Source organism: Aulostomus chinensis, chromosome 23 (assembly GCF_037954235.1).
Source record: "Aulostomus chinensis isolate RoL2024-O1b breed Wild chromosome 23, RoL_Achi_v1.0, whole genome shotgun sequence".
NCBI classification, from domain to species: domain Eukaryota; kingdom Metazoa; phylum Chordata; class Actinopteri; order Syngnathiformes; family Aulostomidae; genus Aulostomus; species Aulostomus chinensis.
The window spans coordinates 4,816,795-4,839,218 of record NC_141342.1 but is presented as its reverse complement, the minus strand read 5'-3'; the positions used below and the strand labels follow the sequence as shown (position 1 = coordinate 4,839,218).

Below are 22,424 nucleotides of genomic sequence, written 5' to 3'. Positions count from 1 at the left end.
CCTTCTTCCCCGGTCTTGACGCTGCACAGACGTCACTGGCACTTAGAAATCATTTTACAAAGGCTTAAACGTTTATTTCTCTCTTTTTTTAACTGTCCCCCCCCCCCCCTAAACTGCTTCAACAGGCTGTTCCAGCATCGCCGTGGCCTGGAGCCTATCTCAGCTATTAGAGGCAGGGCACGTCCTGCACAGGTCGCCAGGCCACCGCAGGGCAAGTTAATACATAATTTTAATCTTGAGGGAAGTAAATTACCTTGAGAAAATGAGCTTCATTATGTCCAGATTACAGCACTAAAAACCCCTTCTCAACTTCTCTACATAAATTCAGTAAAACAAAGTAGAAAAACAACAACCCAACTTCATAGATTCACTGACACCAATCGAGGATTCAGATACGTTTATTGCTGAAACACAACATACATGAGCTAACAATGAGAAACATTGTTTTAAATTAAAAAAGAGAGTCTTTGAAGGAATTAGTGAAAGAAAAGAAGTACTGAGATCAGATCAGCTGATGGAGCAGCCGGTGGCTGGCCTGGTGGACGATCTTTCAGTTTCATAGTGACACAACAACAACAACAACGTCCCTGGTCCAAAGACTTCATCTGGCTTTTCAATACGCAACGAGCTAAAGCTAGGCTAGCCATGTCAGAAACCTGCCCCCTAAGCTAAATGTATTAACCATCCATTATGTGAGTGATGACGGTTCTTTTAGAAACAGATATCCCAGCTCTATTTCTTAAGAGGAGGGAAAGAGAAGCCAGTGGTCTGCAGGAAGCACAGGAGAAGTCTGTTGCTGCTAGCTGCTCCGCAGCTGTTAGCTGCACCGTTAGCACAGCCAACCTCTGAGTCATGAACATCAAATGTTTCTTCCCTCTCTACATACTTTTCAACCTTCTCTTAGCAGCAAGGGAGACAAACAAACGCTGGCTCTGATTAGGAAGAATAAAACCTACGACAAGGATAAAGAGTGGAGTGGTAAATGAGGCCAAAACCCTGGAAACAAGTCGGTGGGGTTGAACGTCCGCTTCCCTCGACTGAGAGTCGATGGAGGAGGTTCATGGTTAAATGTCTGAGATGGATCTGAGGTTTACTCTAGCTTATACACTTATTACCCATATTTAGTGTTAGTTATGATTCGTAGCAGCAGCAGCCGCTCTTCTCGTCGTCAATGCACATTTTAATTTGTTGTCAAAAGTCAAAGTGGAGCTTTTGAGGCGCTGCGTTGAATCACTGCGCCCGGTTGGGAAAGTAGTTCTGGGTTTGTAACTGACTTAAACCTCATTTTCAGCTGTCTTTTCACGGCACCTGCCAGGCACGTCTCCAGAGGCCATTTAGGGGTAAAAGTGCATCTTTCTCTACTGCCCCCCCCCCCGCTAGCATTAATTGCAGCTAAGCTAAGGTAGCTCTGGAGAGAAGAGAAGGGTCTCTATTGGCTTGTTCAACACTGATTATTTCCCAAACTTTTGGCGTATTACTATAAGATATTAAAACTTTTTTTTCTAAGGCATAAAGTACTTCAGTAAATCCCACACTTGTGAATTTTGGAGCATCCATGTATCTTAAAATGTTGGCTGTTAATTGAAAAAAAACCCCACAGAGGTTGTTGCAGATATAAATGTCGTCCTGCTGAGAGCTGAAGTGCACAGATGAAGACATTAAGTTAACGCTTCATAATTCACGCAAGCGGTTTCATAAACTGTTGCTCACCACAGACATTATTTCGGCAGGAACCCAGGATGTCATGTAAAGACCCGCTCCGACCAAGGGAACCCACAGTGATGCTAATTTCCAGGCCGTAGAACAAGAATACCCCGTGCCTGCGGTGCTCTCCTAGCCCACCTCTGTTGGCGTTTATTTTTCTGATAGTCTACAAGTGCGGGCCGAAGCCTTTCTTCCCCGGTGGGCCACAATCAAAGGAGGAAGTGTAGTTAAGATAGAGGTCTACGGCTTTTGTAGATTTACCGAATGTGGCGCCCTGTGGGCATCCTGGTGAGCGTCTCTCACCGTCCGCGGCGTATTATTGCATGTGGTCTCTGCCTTGTGTGGTGGTTTACAGGGTGGTTGTACGGAAGGCCTCCAGCTCAAGAGTTAAAATAAACTTCTGGAAATGACGGTTGAGGAGTGGTGAAAACAAACGGCATCAGCGATATTTGAAGCTTCTCAGTGTCAAACGAAAACACTGCAACTGTGTAATGCTCACTATCATGTTATTACCACGTATGTTGAGCTACATTAAACCAGGATGTAGTTCATTTTATAGTGCATTTTTGAGGTCTTAACCACAACATCCTTCATTGAAAGTCCATATCTGGAACCTGAATGTTGGACAAGCTTTCACACTCATCTTCAAGTGTGATGCGTTAACAGTCACTTGGATAACAAATGTATAGAAACACGCTGTCAGCATTCGGTCCGTATAGCCGTAACCATCCAGTCAGACCTGGCCACCAGCAACCGCAGTCTGTCCCCTGATGACTGGATCAGCTCCTTTCCACTGAGACACAGAGACAAGCCAGGGGTTTAAAACATTGTAAATACGAGTTGTTGTTGTTGTTGTTGTTGTCAGATGTATGGTACCTTTGGCAGTCCAGACCAAGCAGACTGACTCCATTAACAGCCAGGATCCTGTCTCCTGGTAGCAACTTCTCACTGCGGGCTGCAGGAGAGTCTGGGACCACTGCACTGATGAAGATGCCTTTCACCCCCAGTGAGGTATCCTGCAAGACAAATGCTCAGTTCAGGTTTCGTCGCTGGCTGCCTCTCTGCAACCTTTGAATCCCACGTCAGCGTCATCCATCTGTGCAGTTACGGCGCGACCAGCCGACTCTTAACTAGCTTTGCTGAGGATGCTGTGCGATGGCGTTGTTGGCAGGATGATGCAAAGTCAGACACATTGGAGGTGAACACATTGCATTGCTAACATTTCCAGAGGGCAGAAAGAGCCGGCCACATATGTTAGCTTGAAGCTAACGGAGACTGACGGCTAACCACATCTAAACTGTAATCCAAAAGCACTTTGATTCGAGCTAAAACAAACCAGCTTTAATACTTGCAGTTTGGAGGGAACATGAACGGTTCCAGCTTGTTTTTAGCTAAAATGAGGGCCGGAGTATCCAGCTGCGATGAAGACATTTGGATTATAGCAGACGATCTGGTGGAGAGTTGTAAACGGACATATTAGGATGGTTTTGATGTGATTAGCCATCAGTCTCCATTAGCTTCAAGCTAAACACACATGGCTGCCCCTTTCTGCATTCTGCAGTCACAAAGAAGTTTTGCCGGAAAAAAAAAATCTAAGTGAGCTCAATATGTGCATTGTTAGTACTTTCAAGGCAAAATGCATGTTTTTTGGGTAAAGTATCATTTTAATACCTACAGGGATATTAGCCTTAGCATGCTAGCATCAGGCCATCTTGTCTTTTCATGCAAGTGAAAGAGCCGACAGTCGTTCACTGCACTGCGAGGGACCCTGCTCTCTACCCTGAGCTCTTGGGGGGTAAAGAGCTGCAGCTGCAATAATAATTGATTGATTGATTTATTTACATAGCACTTATCAAGCGTGTAAGCACAAGGTGCTCTCACAGCCGGATGGGGAGGTGAGCGGGGACACTTGGATGTGGAGCCAGCGGCTGGGAGACAGAAAACCAGATGGCCGGACAGTACAAAGTCTATCTGTGCAGAAGCAGATGCTGCACAGATCAGCGTTTGTTTGTGAGGGGACTCAAATCAATGCTTATTTCTGTTGTTTGAATCAGTCGCTACCTGAGGCTGTCACCAGGAGTGAGTGTCACAACGTACATCGACTGATAAACTGAGTTTGACCCTCACTTGAAGCTAAAGAGGACAACCCAACCTTCTATTTCAATACTCTGAGTTCTCTTTTGACTTTTATGTATAACCTGGACAAATAAACCCAGTAACCGTAATGATTGTGGCGTGTCTGGGTGGGCCACTAATGTCTGTCTGTCAGCAGGATTAGGTTAAAGCTACTGGCACGATTCCATCTTGGGACAAACCCACTTCATAACGAGAACCGCATTTGTTTTTATGTTGGCCTTGGCGTCGACTCCAGCGGGTGTCCTTCAGTTAGGAGCAGATTTTTCTGACAGTTCTATATGTTCAGTTCTATATGTGTATCTAGTTCTTTCAGTCATGATCCATCTGACATGATCATAGGCGAGGGTAAGAAGGGGGGCGTGGCTCGCAACAAGAGAACCGAAGGCTCACATCCTCACATCTCCCAGTGCTGAAGTGTCCTTGAGCAAGACACTGAGCCCCTGATTGCTCCCAACTACCCCAAGCCTCATGCATTTAATGAATAATCTTCTATAATGTCACTGCACAGTGTTTTAATCCCCGCGTGCTCAAATTAGTAATCCTGCAACCGCTTGGATGATGTAATCCCCTCCAACCCTGCTAGAGGACATGAACGCAGCATCATCATAATCTTCTAGTTTCATTTTCAGGATCACGGATCCAGACCTGACTAGTTTCAACATTTTGGTCGGATACTTCTCTTATGTATACTTGCCTTTTGGTACTGCAATTTTACAATGCTAACAATGAGAATGCTAACATGCTACGGCAAACAACAGGTTGGCTTAGCATTTTAGCCTTCAGAAACACATTCAGCACCGTCCGCACACATGAACTGTTGTGTTCTTGGATGCTCTTTGAAAATAGGTCCCCTTGTAGGTTGAACATATGAGATCTAGAACTCTTTCACTCACTTGCGTGTCGACCAGCGCCAGCCCGAGTCCTCTTTCACCGCGCTCCAGCTCCAAGCTAAAGACCTCATCGTTGTTGTCATCAAAATGGTCGTCCGCCTCTTCAACCTCCTCTTCCTCTTCCTCCTCGATTAGCTCCACTATTCTTTTCATGCTGATGCAATCTGATTTCAAACGGTCTGCTTTCAGTGCAGCCAGACACTCAAACACCAACCCACCTGGAGAGAAAGTAGAGGACTTTAGCTTTAGGTTTCCTGAGGGGAACCAGGAGCCAACCCTGAGAGGTGACGTCTCTGACTACCTTCGTCATGCATCTCAGCACCAGAGGACCAGGGAAGCGCCTCGCTGTCAGCGTTCATCCATATGTCTTGTTCCTCCTTCACCAACTCAACAGGATCGATGATGAGGGGGGAGTTGGGTGGGGTGAGGAGACAGGAGGGGTCCAGTGCCAACCTCCTCATCTCAGTGGTCTCTCTTGTCTGCAACTCCAAATTTCGAAGCTTCTGGGACAAAATGAGGGCCCCACAGGAGCTGAAATCATCCAGGTACTGGGCAGAGGAAGGAGATGGCGGTGACGGGGGGGATGGAGGTAAGGCAGGGGAGATAGGAGAGGGGGACAGGACCATCTCATCTGGGGATGCATCCGAGGTCTCCAGGGCACCACCCTGAATGACAGACAGCAGCAGCACAAGAAGGAAACATCAGGAAAAAAAGACATTTCAATTCTGGTGAAGTTCTAAGCAAATCTGCCATTCTGGAAACACAAGCTTTCTTTCTTCCTGTTCGCTAACAATGACGCGAGAACTAGCCGATGCTCTACCTCGCATTAAGACATCAATAATCATGGTCATTGCTGGCTTCTGTAGGCTAAAACTCAAACAACGAGTCCCTGTGGAGGAGCTGGCAGCGTTTGGCAGGGTGATGAACGCATCAAAAACATTAATATAAAGAGTTCTATAAGATTCCACGCTGTCTTCTTCCAGCTAAACACTCAGATGCACTGTGAAGCCAAGACCAACAAGATGCTGACCAATCAGAGTTTTATCAAAGTTTTACCATCAGTGTTGTTTGTCTTCAAGAAATGTATTCATTTTTGTAAATTGCGATTTTGGAGGCTGACGTTCGTGGTGCTGTTCAACTCGAACGGCTCATACTGGGAGCTGTTCCCTCTATTTGAAAAACAAGTAATCAGTAAAATCCAGTTCAAAGCAGCCTTCAAAATGACCCTTTAATTAGAGCAACACAGGAGGGGGATCTATTGCAGGGTTGTGACATCATTACGGGCTCGTTAGATATCGATAGACTCATTTACGATTGCCTCACGTCCACAGTGAACATCAATATTGCAACATACCCAAATTCACCACACATTCCGAGCTTTAGTCAGCTAGCGTTTACATTTGTATACCTTATTATGTCATAAAGGTGTTGAGTGAGGAGGCGGAGCCACAGCATACACACCTTGGCTAAGTTTTTAAAGGAAGAGGAAAAATCTTTTTTTTTTTGTATTTTTTTTTAATTCCATAAATTTCTGTTGTGGTGCTGATATGCCAGGAAGCAGGAATTCTTCCATGACTCATATTTCCCAGATGATTCAGGCAGACTCCGACTGGCCATCTGGTAAAAAAGAGTTGACCTGCAGCCGTCAGAAGCGATAGTGCAGCCCATCTGAGTGCAGCCTCGGTCTCTACAAATGTCAGCTGGCTTCTCTAAAATACTGTCACCTCCCCCCTCCATTTTAAATGGGTCGGTCCATGTGATGTCAGAGGTCAAGCAGGTAAACAAATCAAAACCGAGAATGTGAGAGGCATAACGAGCTGATAATCTACGATTATTTCTGATAACACTTTAATTCCTATTTACTCTTCTGGTCATTGAGACAATGCTCAAACAACTCCTGCTCGTCAAACTAAAGCAGACTGGAAATTACCTGAAGACATCAACTGGTTGCCAGTCTGACCATGTTTCTATATTGTTCCTTTAGCATATTTGATGCAGAAAGAATCCGGTGTGACCTCTGGTACCTGCTGTTCCTGCTCCTCGGTGGCGGTGAGCTGGTTGGACGGTGAGTGGGAGAGGTTGGAGATGAACTCTTTGAGCTGGTCCAGCTGCTCCCTCAGGACTGGATCTGTTATTGTCATTCTCAGTTGGAACTGGTAATCCCCATCTGGCAGCACCAGAGGATGATGAGTATCAAAACTCTCCAGGATGTCAGCTGAGGAAGGACCGGACGTATAAAATGAGGAACAGAAGTCTAAGAGAGGGGATGCAACCAGCCAGCAGCGATGCCGAGGCCTCACCGGTGGAGTGTGCTGCTGCCTGGTCCTGGACAGATGGACCCCAGGTGTGTCTGCAGGGGGATGCTGGGCTGTACAGAGTCAGCAGGTGGTGCAGCTGGGCTGGGCTCAGGGCTGGGTAGCCACATCGCAGGGACACCCAAGATGTCTACACACACACACACACACTAGCTAAGTCATTCATGTATGCTAACCTTGATCTTCATCCTAACCTAACCCTGGGGATGTGTTTGGCCATCGTCAGTCTTTCTTGGCTGGTAGGACAGTTCAACCTTTCATGTAACAAGTGGTTGCTCTCTTAAAGGAACACGCAGCTTTTTGGGGAATATCCTCAGTGTCTAAAGCAGTCAGATTTTGTTATTGTAGAGCCGCATACAAACCTGGAACTACTTTCCTGACTCGGGAAAGTGACGTGACGCAGTGCCTCACAAGGCCTCATCAAAACCTGGTTCAATAAGATAAAACATTTGTTGACGACTAGAAGAGCAACTGCTCCTGCTAATCATGGCTGACTTTGTTGGAGAGAATGAGGAGGATTAATACTGGACCATCCAAGACCCTCGTCCTGATCTAGCTGAACCAGAACATATACAGAGGGGCAGTGCAGCTTTTGTAAACTGAGAGAGCAGGACAGGAAGGCGGGGGGGCAGTCCAAGTAGGTCTGGGTATGAATCTGATAACATCTAGTAATTCTCAAGCAGCGAATGTCACACACAACGCTGGATCTATCAATGCAGGCAGAGTCCCTTTGGGAAAAAGTACTGTATTTGCAGCTCGTAACTGCCCTGCTGCTATCGTGCATTGCAGCTAAGCTAACTAGCAGTCAGCTGGAGGTCTGGAGCTCTTTAATGGACCAGAGAGGAGCAAAGGGTGACTGTCTGCTTCTCTGGTTGGGATCTAAACCCAACCCAAAAAGCTGGCATGTTCCCTTTAAGCACGGAGGGGTTGCCCCTCCGCTCTTTCCTGGAGGTGTGACAGGTTCAGAGGCCCGTAGATGACGTGTTGGTCCGTGTGTTTCCTTTGGCCTACTTCAGATGTCCAGTTGTTGGATGAGGCGGAGGGAGTCACTGGGATAACGCTAACCTAAACCCACAAGCCAAAAATCTGAATTTCAGTTTTGAGGCGTGTCTCTCAAGACTCAAGAAGCCCCCCCCCCCCCACACACACACACACACACACACACACACACACCAATGCTGACCACAGACCTCAGGAATTTCAGCAAAGCCCACTGACTTTGAGAAGAAGAACTCGGACACTGAACGATGCTCTTTCCACTCTACAATCCTAATAACAGCAGTGTGTTGCTAAAGCTAAATGCTAACATCAGCTTGCTTGTCACGCTACATAAAGTTCAAATACAGTCATGGCGTACTGTAGATTATAAACTGTCCTCCATCGACATGTCACTGCGGGAGACGTCTGGCCAGTTGAATAATCCAGATTTACAGCCCGGATTAAACCACCTGCAGGCAAAAATTACAAGTTTAGACGAGGTAGATTTTACTCTCGTGAGAGTCTCCATGAGGGCTGGACACCAGACAGCGTGCTGCTCTACAGTGTAATGGAGGACGGTCACACTGCACCACAAGCTGACGCCAGTCTGTTTCGTGTTTTGCTGCTGAAGCTCTGTTACAGAGCTGTTGCTTCAAAGCCTGAGTTCTGAAGTATTTAGGTGGGTGAATATTTAGTCCATTTCCTCTCTCAGTTAAAACCTCAGATGTCAAGTCTCCAGTGTTTATAGTTGGATGGATTTTTCTCCATTGAATGTGTGTGTGTGTGTGTGTGTTTCACCTGCAATAAATTCTTCCTAGGCGTAGCCAGCAGATTGATGGCCGACGAGAGTGTGTGCGTGTGCTCCAAAGCCAGTTCCCCCAGTCCAGCTGCATGGGCCCAGTCCAGGAGCAAGTCGAGATTGGCCCGCATGCGCACCCCTCTGGACCACTGATAGAACCCTGGCTCAGAGCCTGCGCACAAATCCAGAGAACATCATCTGTCCGTTGACTCAGGACTCTCAAGGTTACAGGTTTCCTTTTACACACCAACAAGGCTTAATAGCCCATTTAACTCTGCATCAAACAAAACAAATACAGCAGAAAACACAAAAATTAAGATGCCGATGTTTTTAAGATTTTGTAATGTCTGCAGTTTCCATAGCGAGGAGCAGGAAGCAGTCAGGAAGCGTATAACGCGCCTGTGGCTGTGAGGTGGAGGGAGAGGGAGGTGAATGAAGGAGCAGTCCAAGACTGCACTGGGGTACAAATATCACTTCCTGCTCCCACCAGATGGTGCTAGAGAACACGCAACAACAGCACAACTGAATGACGTTTGTTCCGTCAGGTGTCCCGCTACCACTAGGTGGCGCTGTGAGTTCTATTCAGCTTGTTGACGTCTTCAGGTTGCGACTCTCGTCAAAGGTGTGAAGTTGGAAAAGATCCGACCGCGTGGAGTCCAGTTACTACATGTTCCTGTTCTACAGCTGAACATCCAACAGGGCCGCGTCACCATAGTAATGGCGTTAAGGAAACCTTCTCGGTCTTCACAGTAACGCATCAGCAAGTTCTTAAGGTGTTTCTGACCAAACCTGGGATGGATCTGGTGGGCCTGCTGTGACTGTGGCTGAGTATAAAGTATGTCTCAAATATTTGATTGACAGTTGTTCAGTTCATCTCTTTATCTGATCGCTTGCTTCTCTGTTCTTGTTTTTATTTGGACTCTTTCTCTAGTTGTTGCTCTGCCTTTGCGAATAAGATCGATATACAAAAGACACATTTTAATAAATGCACAGATTGAATAAATACTTAAATATAGCTACGTGTTCCGCAGCCAAAGGTCAGGGCACAAAGAATTATGTAACTGAGGAAGTTCTGTTTGTGACGTGTTCCTCTGGCTCTCGTTTCATCAGTCATGTGACAGCATGCTCTCTGCTCATTGGCTGGCTGTGTCTGGAGGAGGAGGACAGTTCCATCCGCCTAAACATGAAGAATACAGCGTGCTGGTCCAAGTCGACTGAGACTGACTCCAGTTAGCTGCTCGCTGATCATCCACATGTGAACTTTCAGAGCGACGGTTTGTTGGGATCAGGCCCAGCTCACGTTCCCACCACAAACAAACGGCGCCAGGATTCCTTTATGACCGGACCAAGACCACTTCCTCTAATGGGTCTCAGAATAGTGGTTTTGGTCGCACCCGAGTACGATTACTGTATTCAGAATTGCCCAAATGAATGAAACCAAGCAGAGTCCCAGCCAGACAAAACAACGCAGGTTTCCTCTCAGTCGTGTGTGCGTAGAATGGCGGGTTTCATCGAGCTGCTCACTGATGGCTCACTTTGATTCGTTCAGGCTTGGAAAAAAAACCTGGTGCCCACATGAGAGAGCTGACAACGACACGACGGAAGGGTAGACATTAGTTACTGATGAGAAACTAAAAATGGTCAGTATTTAGTTTATTACTGTGTTAAAATGCAAGTTTGGCTGATGTTTTCTTGATGTTTCGCCTCAAGTATTCACAAACAGGTGTCTTGAGCAATCTTTTTTCCTCCTGCACGACTGCTTTGTGACTCCAGAAAGCTAAAAGAGCCTGCAACACGTATTTAGCGTTCAGCAATGCAGTTTGGCGCAACAGTGAACGTGTGCAAGCAAGCATGAGTGAGCTGATTCACCGGAATCTTTAATGAGCACCGCACCAGAGAGATTGTGATCCATTTGCTTGGACCATGTTTGTATCCAGAAGACCTGGATTATACTGGACGATGAGCTTGAGAGTTTCTACGTGGATGTTGAACAGTAAATGCGATGTAAGTGGACAGTTTGTTGTTGTTAGCCGTCGGCCTCCTTTAGCTTCAAGCTAAAAACACGTGGCCGACTCCTTCTGCATTCTGGAGTCACAAAGAAGTGAAGCAGGAGGGGAAAATACCTTCACGGGCTGAAGACACCAGAAAGCTGGATTTGTGAGCTCACATCTCACAAAGCTTCAAGTTATGTTCTTGGGTCAGCGCCATCAGTGGGTCGGGCCACTCAGTGGGTCGGGCCACTCAGTGTCTTTTGGGGTGATCGGGGCGTGGTTTAGATGTGATGACAGCGCAAATGTCCGTTCAAAACAAGAGCATCAACTCCCGAAAGGTTAGCGTGCTGTCACTTAAGCTCATCAGAACTGGAGAGTGTTCGGTGTTTAAAAGAAGAGCGAAGAACAGCACTGAAGGCGACCGGTCGGTGAACAAGCTCTGCAAAGGAAACATAATTGTTACACATGTTGCTCCCTGCTGCATGAACAGCTGAAACTTGGTCACTGCAAAATACAGAAATTGGAACAATGTCCAAGTGTTGGTTTTATTGTTGAACAGGTCTGTATGGCTTTGTTCTGGGATCTATGCAAGAAAGACCAACGACACCAGCAGCAGCAGCAGCAATTGAGACCCAGAGAGGGTCCGGAACCGGGTCCAACAGAACAGATAGTGTGTGTAAAGAAGGAGTTGAGGTGGAGGTGGGTTGTAGGATGGCATGCAGAGGAAGTAGGGAGAGAAGGAAGACGGGAGCAGCGTCATTCAGGCGTCTAGGATAGCGTGAACTGGCTGAACAGCGGATCCATGTAAGACGTTCCTAACCCTTTCTGCTCCCGTCGCCCCAGAAGAAGCTGGTTTTTAAAGCCCTAAAAGCCCCAGAAAACAGAGGCCAGAGCTCTTTGTCTCTTAGCCGGGCTGAGAGTACATGACAAGATCTGGTTAGCTCCCTGCTTATGAATGTGGATGAATAATTCCGATTAGATTTAGATACTTCCTCGGTCGTTATCAGATCAACTTTATCACATCAGGGCAGTGCAGCAGGTGATTCTGCGGCGCTCGTGCGATGCTCTATGCAATGAATCAACCATCTTCAGTGGTGACGTAGCGATGCAGCCATTGGCGAGCGTGCCACTTCCAATTCACCCTTCAATAACTTGGATAAATAATTTAATACTCCCTACTAACACACCTGAAAACTGATATCACATGACGTTTTTCGGGGCATCCATGTGTTGGAGCGGTAGCTGTGTGTATGTTAAAGAAATACTTTAGAGAAAAAAAGTGAGGTTTTTTTTTTGTTTGGAAACTGTGACTAAAAGCACCAGGACAGTCGGAGGGTAGGAAAGGAGCACTCACACGAAAGGGCCAGAACATTAAAGGCATCCACTGTGGTGCACCGCGCGTGTGTGTGCGTGTGTGTGTGTGTGTGTGTGTGTGCGTTAGAAGATGAGGATGACAAGATCTTTTACTTTGTGCTCTTTAGTCCATGTTTGAATTTATTCTGGATCCAGAGGATGTTGACGGTCTCACGTGTGATAGGCTGCTGTCAGTGACCGTGTGTGTAGAAACTAACCACACCACAAAAGAAGCTCTCATGTTTGCGCTTTCGAGAGTGTGGCGCTCTCTTGTGTTGTTGACCAACATGGGGGCCACTGGTTTGATTCCCCATCTCACCTGGAATGCCTGGGACAACTTGGTAGTGAACTGGTGATGTTCAATCGGGAAGAATAACTTGGCCTGTTCATACTCAGACACAAAGGGTGTGCGTGTGCGTGTGCGTGTGCGTGTGCGCATGCACGTGCTCGGGTACCTCTCTCCATCAGTGAGTTGAAGAGTGATGCGTTGATGAAGTAGAAGACGTAGGCCATCAGCTGAGAGGAGATCTCCAGGTGCAGCTGACAGGACGACAGGAGTCTCCAGGTCGCGCTCATCACCTCCACAACTTGCTCTATCTCTCCAGGGACCCGCAGCCCACTGCTCCCCAGCACCTGAGTACCCTCGCCCGTCATCTGTGGGTCTGGGCTCACCCTGAACGGGTTGCAGTCCAGAAGGCCAGGCAGGATGGGGTACAGGACCTGGTGAGACAGAAGCAGCAGCATCAGAGCTGTGCAGCTCAGAGTGACTCAGTCCTCCATGTGGAGCTGGCGATTGTTAATAATTCCTGTGGGTCAATTTGAGGTCGGAAAAATAAACGTGGTGCGGTGGATGCTCTGATCACTGGGATCAACTAAAACATGTAACTCTCTAATGCAGATTTCAGACCACCCATGTTCTCTTAGCAGATCTGTCTGCCTGCTTTTCACACCAGCTGACGGAAGATTAGACAGGAGAAACCAGAGGAATCAGCAGAAATTAGGGTTTGTACCGTTTCCTCTCTTTCAGCTGAAGGTCCATGCTGCTCCCCAGACAATGATGGCTTTGTTCGGGCTAATTGTACACAGACATCCACCTTCCCCACGCTCTTACACCCAGCAAGTTTCGGCAGCCAGCCCCAGCTGTAGATCCACATTCCTCAAAGCCGGAGTACGGCTCATGTGGGCTTGGCATGGCGCTGCAGCAGGACTGCTGAGTGAAGACTTCTGAAGGAATCCACCCCGAGCAGATCATCTTACTTTTACTGTAAAGCCCCAGCAGGCAGGGCAGGCTGAACATGAAGGGCAGAACAGGCAGCCACAGCTCCCATCACACATGAGACAATGGAAATGGATGAACTTTATGCCAGATATCCTCGCAGTGTTTCTGGTTGGAAAATGTCGCTCAGCGGAGCCAACCAGTGAGGATTCATTCATTCAGCCAGGCTGGATTCTGGGTTTACCACATGCATCCGTGGCACGTATTGTCTCAGAGTCACAAAATAATAATTATTTGTGCGTTCATTGTGATGGGCAAGTAAACACACACTCTGCCCACAAGCTTGGATAACACATTTATCACGCCATGTCCTCAGTTGTCACCAGTGGCGCCTTTTGTTTTCCACGCCACAGCAATTCCTCTCCCACTGGACGGGCGGGCATGAAAACCCCCAAAAGTAAACAGAAGCCTGGGGAAATATTGCAGTTTCTGTCGTGATTTAGATCTGATTTTTCTCTGGAGATGGACCAGAGACTGGAGCTGAGACGGCAAGGTGGGCGAGACAAATCAATAAACCCGTGTGAAGTCTTGTTTACTGAGTGGAACATTAACATCTCGCCACGCACAAACGGGATTCTGGGTCAGACATAAATCACCATGTCAGCTCTCTGCAGCAGCGAAGGGAAACTATAGATGCACAGTGAATCACTCGGGCTCAGCCAGGTTAGTCCGCTTGACACTGGAGACTTGGAGACCACATTCCTCACAAATTCTGCTCTGTCAGTCAGGACAGAGGTGGATCAGAGCCTGCTGTGAAGTAACGGCATGATGGATGACACAACTGGCTTGAATTATCTGGCGGCACCAGAGTGCGTGTGTGTGTGTGTGTGCGAGTAACTATGTTATAAATTAGATTAATCTCTGTCCACACTGAAATACCCTCACAGGGGAAAAAACTTAATCTCTCTGACTCCTCCTTTGGTTGCTGCCTCGTTGTCAGTGAGGTTAGAAGCACACAATAATCCCATAACTGAGAAAATATGCATATTGCAGTCATCTGATTTGATGTGGTTACAAACTTTATCTAGAAGCAGAGTTCCAAGGTGGATGGAGAATGAGAAAAAGCTCCAGCAACACTTGCAGTTGATGGAGCAACCGTTTTCGACTCTGTTAGACTTCAGGCCGAAGCGCGTCGGTCTGATAAAGTCGTTCGATAATCCACCGGTGTTGCTGGCGCTTCTTGACCTCTACCAGTTGAAAAAGCTGATTTACCTCCTTCGATCAATAGCCTGATTCCTCTCAAGCTAACGTGGTCTCACAGCAGCAGGAGATATCAGAGCCTGCAACTGGATAAAGGAAACCTGGCTTATATCAGAAACATTCAGTAAGGTTTCCAACACGGCGTCGCCATCAACAAGTCATTTAGAGACAGTGGACTTGTTCTTGCACAGCTTTGGATGTTAATACTTTTTGGAAACTTTTTTAAGGAGGTATAAGATGTTTATCTGTCATTTCATTCGGTATAAATTCACCTCCACAACGTGTGATTACATTTCAAAACTTCCTCTTTCGTCTGCTTGTTTTCCAGCAGCGAGTGACTCGTATTGATGGACTGAATAAAACACAGCATTGGTCACGGCCATGATCGTAACGATCTGAAGTAAGAATGTGGGACTGCGCTGGTTACATGACCGCGGAGCACGTAAAAGCACTTCGGTACTCCAGGACGTCTCGGCAAGGGTTTTGTCTGGTAAGGAGTTTGGCCACGACCACAGCAACCGTAGAGCCTCTTGTCTTGGAATATCTCACGATCGTTGCTGCAAAAGATAAAACATTCAACTTTCCACAGTGGATCCCTCCTGGTGTGCCGTTTTGAAAGCATCAGTCTGTTCGTGGATTTCCTGGATCATATTTCATTGTCTCACCGCCATGTTTTCCCATCTGTTTGGGCGGAAATGATTGATAGGAACCAAAATTACAGGAATCGTTCCAATACGGAGCAAAAACGCTATGGTCTGCAAACAGGAAACTGCTGCAACGTGCATCTCTTCAGGATAGCTGTCCTCCAACAGGCTCGGATGGTTATTATCAGAGTCTGACGACAGCAGGGAGCGTCTGCCTGCAGAGAGAAGAGTAACTACCAACATCATTCACTGCCAGCAAGCATCTCTGCCACCTCCTGACTTCAAGAGTTATCAGTGAGGGTTCGTTTTTGTTGTTTTGCTGCAGTGATTTCATGTGTTAGGTATCAGAAGCCAGGCTGACACACCAACACGTCCTTTGCTCCTGGAACAGCATTTTTCTTTCTGAAAATTTGTTTTCATGTAAGAGTTTTTGTCCTGCTGAAGTGGCAGAGAAAAACCCGGGAGCACGTAAGCAGAGAGAAGGGGTATCGTCTCTGTCTTCTTGAGTAGCTGCACTCTGCACTCTTCCTATCATTCTCTCTTACAGATCATCCAGCAGCGCCCCAGGAGCTGACGTCATCTGACTGGAGGGTGAAACAGACAGGAGGGGGCGCTAGCACAGCAGCCACACTGATGAGGCTGCCTGCAGACTGAGGGGTCTGCACCATTTCATTTCTAAATCAGCCTCTCCGAATGTCTCAAATTGCCCAGTCAATCGATTTAGCTCTATTCAGAGTTGACCAGCTAACACATTCAGCTGAACCGACTCACTCGTGCTTCAATCATGGTAGAAGTGCTAGAATTTGATTTTCGTACAAATCAAAATGTTTGTGGGTTATTGAGCATTTGGGTGGATATAGAGGATGTGGATTATACCAACTGATGCACAGGAGAGTTTGTAAACCAACGTTTTTTTTGGACAGTTTTGCTGCTGTTAGCCATCAGCTGCCGATAGCTTCAAGCTAAATATACGCGCATTCTGGAATCACAAAGAAGTAATGCACACCTGACAACTACTTGTGAGTACTCGAAAGGCAAAGTATGATTTTTTGGGTGAAGTTTGGTTTGTAATGGACAGAATCGTCCTTCAAAAAAACAAACCATGATGTCTTGTTTTCTACTTCTATGTGTGAATCAGAGGCAGCTGTAACTGGAGAGGAAACTCAACACTAATTACAGTTGAGATATGGTCGGGAGCACAATTAGCGTGATTATTGTGGATTTCCAACAGTTTTCGTTTAAACACTGAGACATTTATGATTTTGTTTTGTTGTCTGGCAATGAAAACACATAAATTTTTCCCCACTAACCAGGAAATCCATAACTGTTTCAAGGTAATTCAATGTAGTGTTCAGATTTTTCCTCATTGGAAACATTTGAGTGTGTGGGCTGAAAAAAAGCCAGCTAAGATCTGATGGAGGAAAAAAATAGACTGTTCAGATTTAGTGGGTTTAGTGCGGACATGCTCTGACACCCCACAAGCAAGATAGGAAGGAATATACTGCAAAACATCAGGTTTACATCAAGTGTGCATGAGATGCTGCAAGTTAGCCTCACCACCATGAATATGATACCCCTGGACTACATCTGCTGGTACTGATAAGCACATCTGGGACCGGTTTCATCAGGTAGTTGAGTAAAAGATAGATCCAGATGCTCTGAGGAGAAAATTGGTTGGCTCAAGCTTGCAAGACATCCGCAGATTTCTATAGTTTTCTCTTTAGAGATACTATGTCATGTCTCGGACTTCCTTCCCGCATGGGAAACTGATAGACGCTTCAAAACAGACGCATCAAGTCCATCTAGGTTCCAACTGGCAGGACACATGAGAGCTGGGTTTGGCTGCCGTCGCGGCCTGTCAGCCCAGCGCTGTGTTCATGCTATATCTCTGATGTGGCTCCATACTTGACATGGCTTCCGCTGGCTCTGGCCTCGTGTTCGTCAGTTGGCCGTAGCTGGTTAGGAACATCCAGGTCACTGGTGGGCCGGAGCAGAGGAAAACAGGACTGGATTTGCAGGGAGATCGTATGAACTCTCTTCATTGTATTATATTTAGATATTATATTTTTTGGAAAGTGTTTTCACCCACGCCCGCAAATCTCAAATGGAAACTAGTCTGAAACATTTCCAGCAGAGTTCCATGTCATGGGTGTGGTGCTTCAATGGAACAGATACCGCAGCTACAGCGAAATACTACTTTCTGTTTCTCTGAGGAGCACAGTGAGGGTACAGCATGACACACACTTGGTTCAATCAAAACGGGTGATTCCCTCGCACCAACAGGCAGCGTTTCCTGGCGACACGAGGAACATTCAGGGGACTTCATTACCCAGATCCCCTGTGGTGTCAGGGAGCCTCCCTTGTGAGCAAAAATTCTTCTTCTTATTAGTTGGGGAGATGATGGAATTCAGCAACAGAGAAACGGTCTCTGATGGATTAGCTAAGAATAATTACGAAATGAGCAAGCAACACGGAGGAAAGTAACAGCAAAAGCTGCATTTCTCGATCAGTTTCACTCACTTGCAGAGCATTACTCGCTCCAGTTGAAGTTAGTAAATAACTGAAATGTAAAATACACCTTTTGGGGGAAATATGGCTTTAATTTGTGGTCTCCTGGCTCCAGCATCATGGCAAACACAATCGGCTGCCTTCAGTGGTCGAAGGGTTCAAGACAGGTCAGCTTGAGGACCGAGGGGGACTGCAGAGTGAGATGATAATTCTCTGTGCAGAATCTCTCCGATTTGCCATTGTCATTGTTCATAAGACTATCGATCAGAGCAGCTTTCAGAACTTGCCTCGTCCAGGCTCCGCTGGTTGAGAACCAGCGTCTCTCAGTCTCTTATATAGACCACTTAATGAAAAACACATCTTGTCTTCCAGTTGTGTACCTTACGTCTTGTCAGAGGTAATCATAGAGGTTGCAGAGCAAAAATTCCTTGGCAACACTTGGACCGTCCTGGCTGGACGCCACCATCCTCCCCTGACTCAGCCTACACAAAGACCCTCGGTGTGTTGTCTCTCTCCCGTGTCATAATGCCTCCAGTGTGGTCTGCTGGTGTGGCTGCGAGCTCTTTTAGAAAGCTGTCGGTGTGGCTAACTGGGCTCTTTATTCCCAGCCTGTCACTGATTATTTTCCTTTCTAAAACTACACATCACATTCATCAGTATGAGGGCCAGACGGAGCTGCGACACGAGTGCTGAGACTCCTTCAGCCGAGCAAAGTTCTGCAGGGCGTGTGTTAGGTAGGCTGTAGTGTCGCCTTCTCTACCATGGCGCACGGTGAGAATCATTTCAGCTGTGCTTCTCACCTTGGTGATGTAGTACACACACTGCTGGAAGGCCAACATGATGACCTCCTCTAGGACGGCGATTGTCTCCTCACTGGCTGAATGGACACTGGACAGTCGCAGCTCCAACAGGGCTGCAAAGCACACAAACATACGTCTAGAGCTACAGACACCTGTCATGTTGAATATTGAGAGCGTTTCAACGTTGCACAAGACAATTTTAAACTTTCTCGCAGTGAGAGGTGATATAGTTTACGAATGTTTCAGTTTTCTAGGCGAGGGCTTAATTCGGGGGTAAAACATGTCGCCAAGTAGTAAAGCAGCAAAAAAATGAAATCTATTATGATTTAAACATTTGAAATTGGATATAAAACATTACTGGAAGAGCAGATTTTATGATATAAATTACCAAAATAGATGTCTCCAGGTCACCCCCCCTGCATCATATCAACGTGACCCCACAATGCAGAAAGAGCCAGGTATGTATATTCAGCTTGTAGCTATTAACAACTCGCGGCTAACAGCAGCTACAGGAACATAACAACAGCAAAAATCTCCAAAAACTGCAGGCTACAAACTCTTAAGCACATCATCTTCAGCTCCTAATTCTGAGCTACCGTGAAGGAGCGCGGGTGAGTTGAAGCTAGCGCTGAACGAGGAATTAACATTTGTTTGTTATTAGCTTAAAGCAAAGCATTTATGGGAGACTGAGCATAAACCTGGATAGAGAAAATTGAGCTGGATGATGAGGTTTTTGGGCAGTTTTGCTGTTTTTGTTGCTAAAGCTCTGGTTAGCTGTCAGCCACAATTAGCTTCAAGTTAAATTTACGTGGCTGGCTCTTCCTGCGTTCTGAATACCCAAAGAAGTGATGCAGGAGGGAAAAATCATCTTCCTATTTATGAGTACTTAAAGCTTAGATTCATTTTATCTCTCACTTTAAATGTGCAATATAATCACATGATCAGTTTCACAGAGGAATGTCAACAGGCTGCTAACCCAGCTTCTGCATCTCCTCTTCAGCCTTCGCTCCTTCACCCTCCTCTCCTCGCTCTGTTTGAATTCTCCACTCCAGAATGAGCGGCAGCTGGTTCTGGATGAACTGCAGCAGCTCCAAGCTGTTGGACATCCACACCACCAGGGGGCGCAGTCTTGCGATCGCCTCCTCCGGGCTGCCAGGGTGCGTATCTCCTGGGTTAGAACCTTCTTCGCTGAGACTGCAATACAGGAGAGGGTAGAGTGTGTGAAGAGCAGCGGGTGAAAGGTCGCTGAAGCGACGGCTGAAGTTAGGAGTCAACGAGTGCTTACGCTTCTGTTTGAGCTGCTGCCAGGTCCTTAGTGTGCTCCTGCATGACGACAATTAATGTCACACAATCAAAACAAGGTAAATGCTGGACGTCAAGGTGAATGTAGAGTGGGAGCTCTGCAGTCTTTGGGAGCGCTAACGACAAACACGGGTCTTGTTTACGATCCAAACGCCAAAAGACACCAGGCTCCTCCGTCTACAGCCACGCTTCACAAACCTCTTCCCCTAAAAGTATTCAGTACTTCCTCAAATCAACCTGATGTGGGGCCTCGGGACAAAACTGAGCTCCTGACCGACACGCAGACGGAAACAGAACCTCCTTGGCTGAGGTAGTTAAACAAGATTGATTGGGAAATATATACCACGTAAGAATACTGTTGACCTGAAATATAAAAAATGGATTGAACTAAAATGTTGGCACTTCAGAGAAGAGGACACAGACGACAGTACAGAGAAGTCTTAAAACGACATATATTCCAATGGCCAGCAGGGGGGGCACTGGTTGAGAAACCCTTCATACGGTTTTTGTTGTTTTTGTTCACTACAGCCCAGTATATTATGTAGACTATTCCCCCCGAAGGTCACGCTAATGGCTGCCTGCTGCTATGACTCGGTCAAATCCACCATCACTCCTTTTCTTGCCTACAACCCTTTTAGCAACTTTTCACTCATCCGTCCAGCTCAGTTAGTGGCGTCTATTTGAGCACAAACATGGATGAGGTCTGCCTCGGTCACCAGTTTTACCACAACTCACCCACATGGCAGTCTGAACGCCACTTGCAATAAGCAGCAGAAGCCTGCGCAGGTCTGAGGTATGAAGACACGAGGACGAGTACTGCACACACACGCACAGACAAAATGCGACCGTCAGCGGTGGCCTGTCTTTGACTCGGCTGCATCCCGTTGCAACTATTTTTTTCACAATGAGATGTTCGTCCTCAGTCTGGTAGTTCAAAGTCAAGCAGTGGCCCTCTGGTGATTTTAGAAATGGGGGGCCTCTGTTCAGGCCCTCTTTTCTGCTCTGGAGGTCACTGCAGGCGCTGCAGAGTATCGTTTCTCTAGCGTGGCTTGTTGTAGTAACAGAAGTGGTGTGTCCCAGTAACCAGGGGGCCGGACGGGAGCTGGGCTCAGGAGCAGAACTGTTCACTTCCTTTTTTTCCCAGGAAAGAAACAAGAAAAAGAATCATCGTGTGAGTTGAGTCAGAAAATGAAGATCTGACCTGACGCAGCAAACACAACAGATCCTCAAGTTACCTTGAGTGTTAAAGGATCTTTGAACAGAAACAGGTAGCGTTGTCCCATGCCGATGACATCACCGGGGCTAAGCTGAGCTTCTTCACTCAGTGTCTCACCATTCCTTGTAACTACGGCATCTTGACAAGGGCAGAGCTTGGTGGGGCCGCCGGCGCCGCTACGATGGAGGTAGCAGTGTCTGGGGAGTATGTCACTGGCCAAGAGGAGAATGTCGGGCTTTGCTACATCTTCATGGTCACACTGTCGTCCTATTACAATGTTTGGGCTTGCAAGGAGGTAGATGACAAAGTCCTGGGGGGCACAGAAGAAGACAAAGGGAACAAAGTAGAGAACAATGTGCCTAGACTGAAGAGGAAGGATGCAGTTATGTTCCCTCCATGAAAACTACTGAATAATTTTGGAGAGATCTTCATGTAAATGTCATTTCTTTTGAAGTGGAGGCACTGACAGATATCTCAGAACCTGTGAGATTCAAAGAATCTCAGTGGCGAGATGCCGCGCGAGCGCTGTTCAAGTCATTCAGGTAGGACTCGCGCCACATTAGCGCAGGAACAAACGGACCTCCGGTTGTGTCGAGCAGCACAGTTGCAGGTTACAAGTGTGAGTGGACGACTGAGCATGTGGCTTGACACAGTAGACACGGGTTCAGCTGGACAGTGAGCTTGACAGCTGTTAAACTGATATTTCTAGACAGTTTTGCAGTTGCTAGCTAGCCTCAAGCTAAATGTACGTGACTGCCTCTTTCTGCATCCTGGAGTCACACAGCAGCAACGCAGCAGAGAAGAAACTTGAGAGGTAAATGACGCCGTTTGACTGAAATATCAGTTCTAATCATGGAGAGACTGACATTTCTCTCAGCTTCTCTCAGGTTTCCTCTGTGCGCTTTGGTTGGCGTCACACTCAGTACCATTGTTCCGTGCCCTGCTGCCCCCGGACGTGACGCTGATCATGTCTGTCCTCATGTTTCAGCGTATTTTGCAACATTTCTCTCACATTTAGGCACATAGATGAGTCACAACTCAACTCCAGCTCGCCATGTGACGCTCCCCCCCCCCTTTTTTTTCCCAGTCACCTACTTCCATGTTTACTATTAATTTTCACTTTCTGTTGGTGCTCTTTTTTTTTATTCGATTTGACCTTTCATTAACCAGGGGCCATCCCCAGCCCTCCTCTCTGTTTCTCTGCTGCTCCAAATGAACCACAGTTGCGAGTGCCTCTCTAAGTCCGCCAGGGTCTTCACACGTGTTTGGAAGAGATCGAGATGAAAACCCTGCACTGAGATGCTGATTTCCC

The 22,424-nt window shown here is 46.9% G+C and overlaps 1 protein-coding gene across 3 annotated transcripts in view; it reads right to left on the bottom strand.

Moving 5' to 3' along the window:
• Positions 1-380: 380 nt before the first annotated feature.
• radil2b (Ras association and DIL domains 2b) overlaps positions 381-22,424 on the bottom strand; it is a 31,206-nt gene continuing 9,162 nt past the window's right edge. For all 3 annotated transcript variants that reach the window (XM_086195686.1, XM_086195687.1, XM_086195688.1), the window contains 13 exons: positions 21,132-21,422; positions 20,632-21,027; positions 19,880-19,917; positions 19,571-19,788; positions 18,595-18,707; positions 12,622-12,886; positions 8,822-8,994; positions 7,031-7,175; positions 6,755-6,945; positions 5,032-5,395; positions 4,734-4,948; positions 2,581-2,720; positions 381-2,497 (listed from right to left, as the gene is read on the bottom strand). In XM_086195686.1, coding sequence (XP_086051812.1) covers positions 2,404-2,497; positions 2,581-2,720; positions 4,734-4,948; positions 5,032-5,395; positions 6,755-6,945; positions 7,031-7,175; positions 8,822-8,994; positions 12,622-12,886; positions 18,595-18,707; positions 19,571-19,788; positions 19,880-19,917; positions 20,632-21,027; positions 21,132-21,422 — 2,643 coding nt within the window. In that variant the 3' untranslated portion in view covers positions 381-2,403. The remainder of the gene's footprint in view (positions 2,498-2,580; positions 2,721-4,733; positions 4,949-5,031; positions 5,396-6,754; positions 6,946-7,030; positions 7,176-8,821; positions 8,995-12,621; positions 12,887-18,594; positions 18,708-19,570; positions 19,789-19,879; positions 19,918-20,631; positions 21,028-21,131; positions 21,423-22,424) is intronic.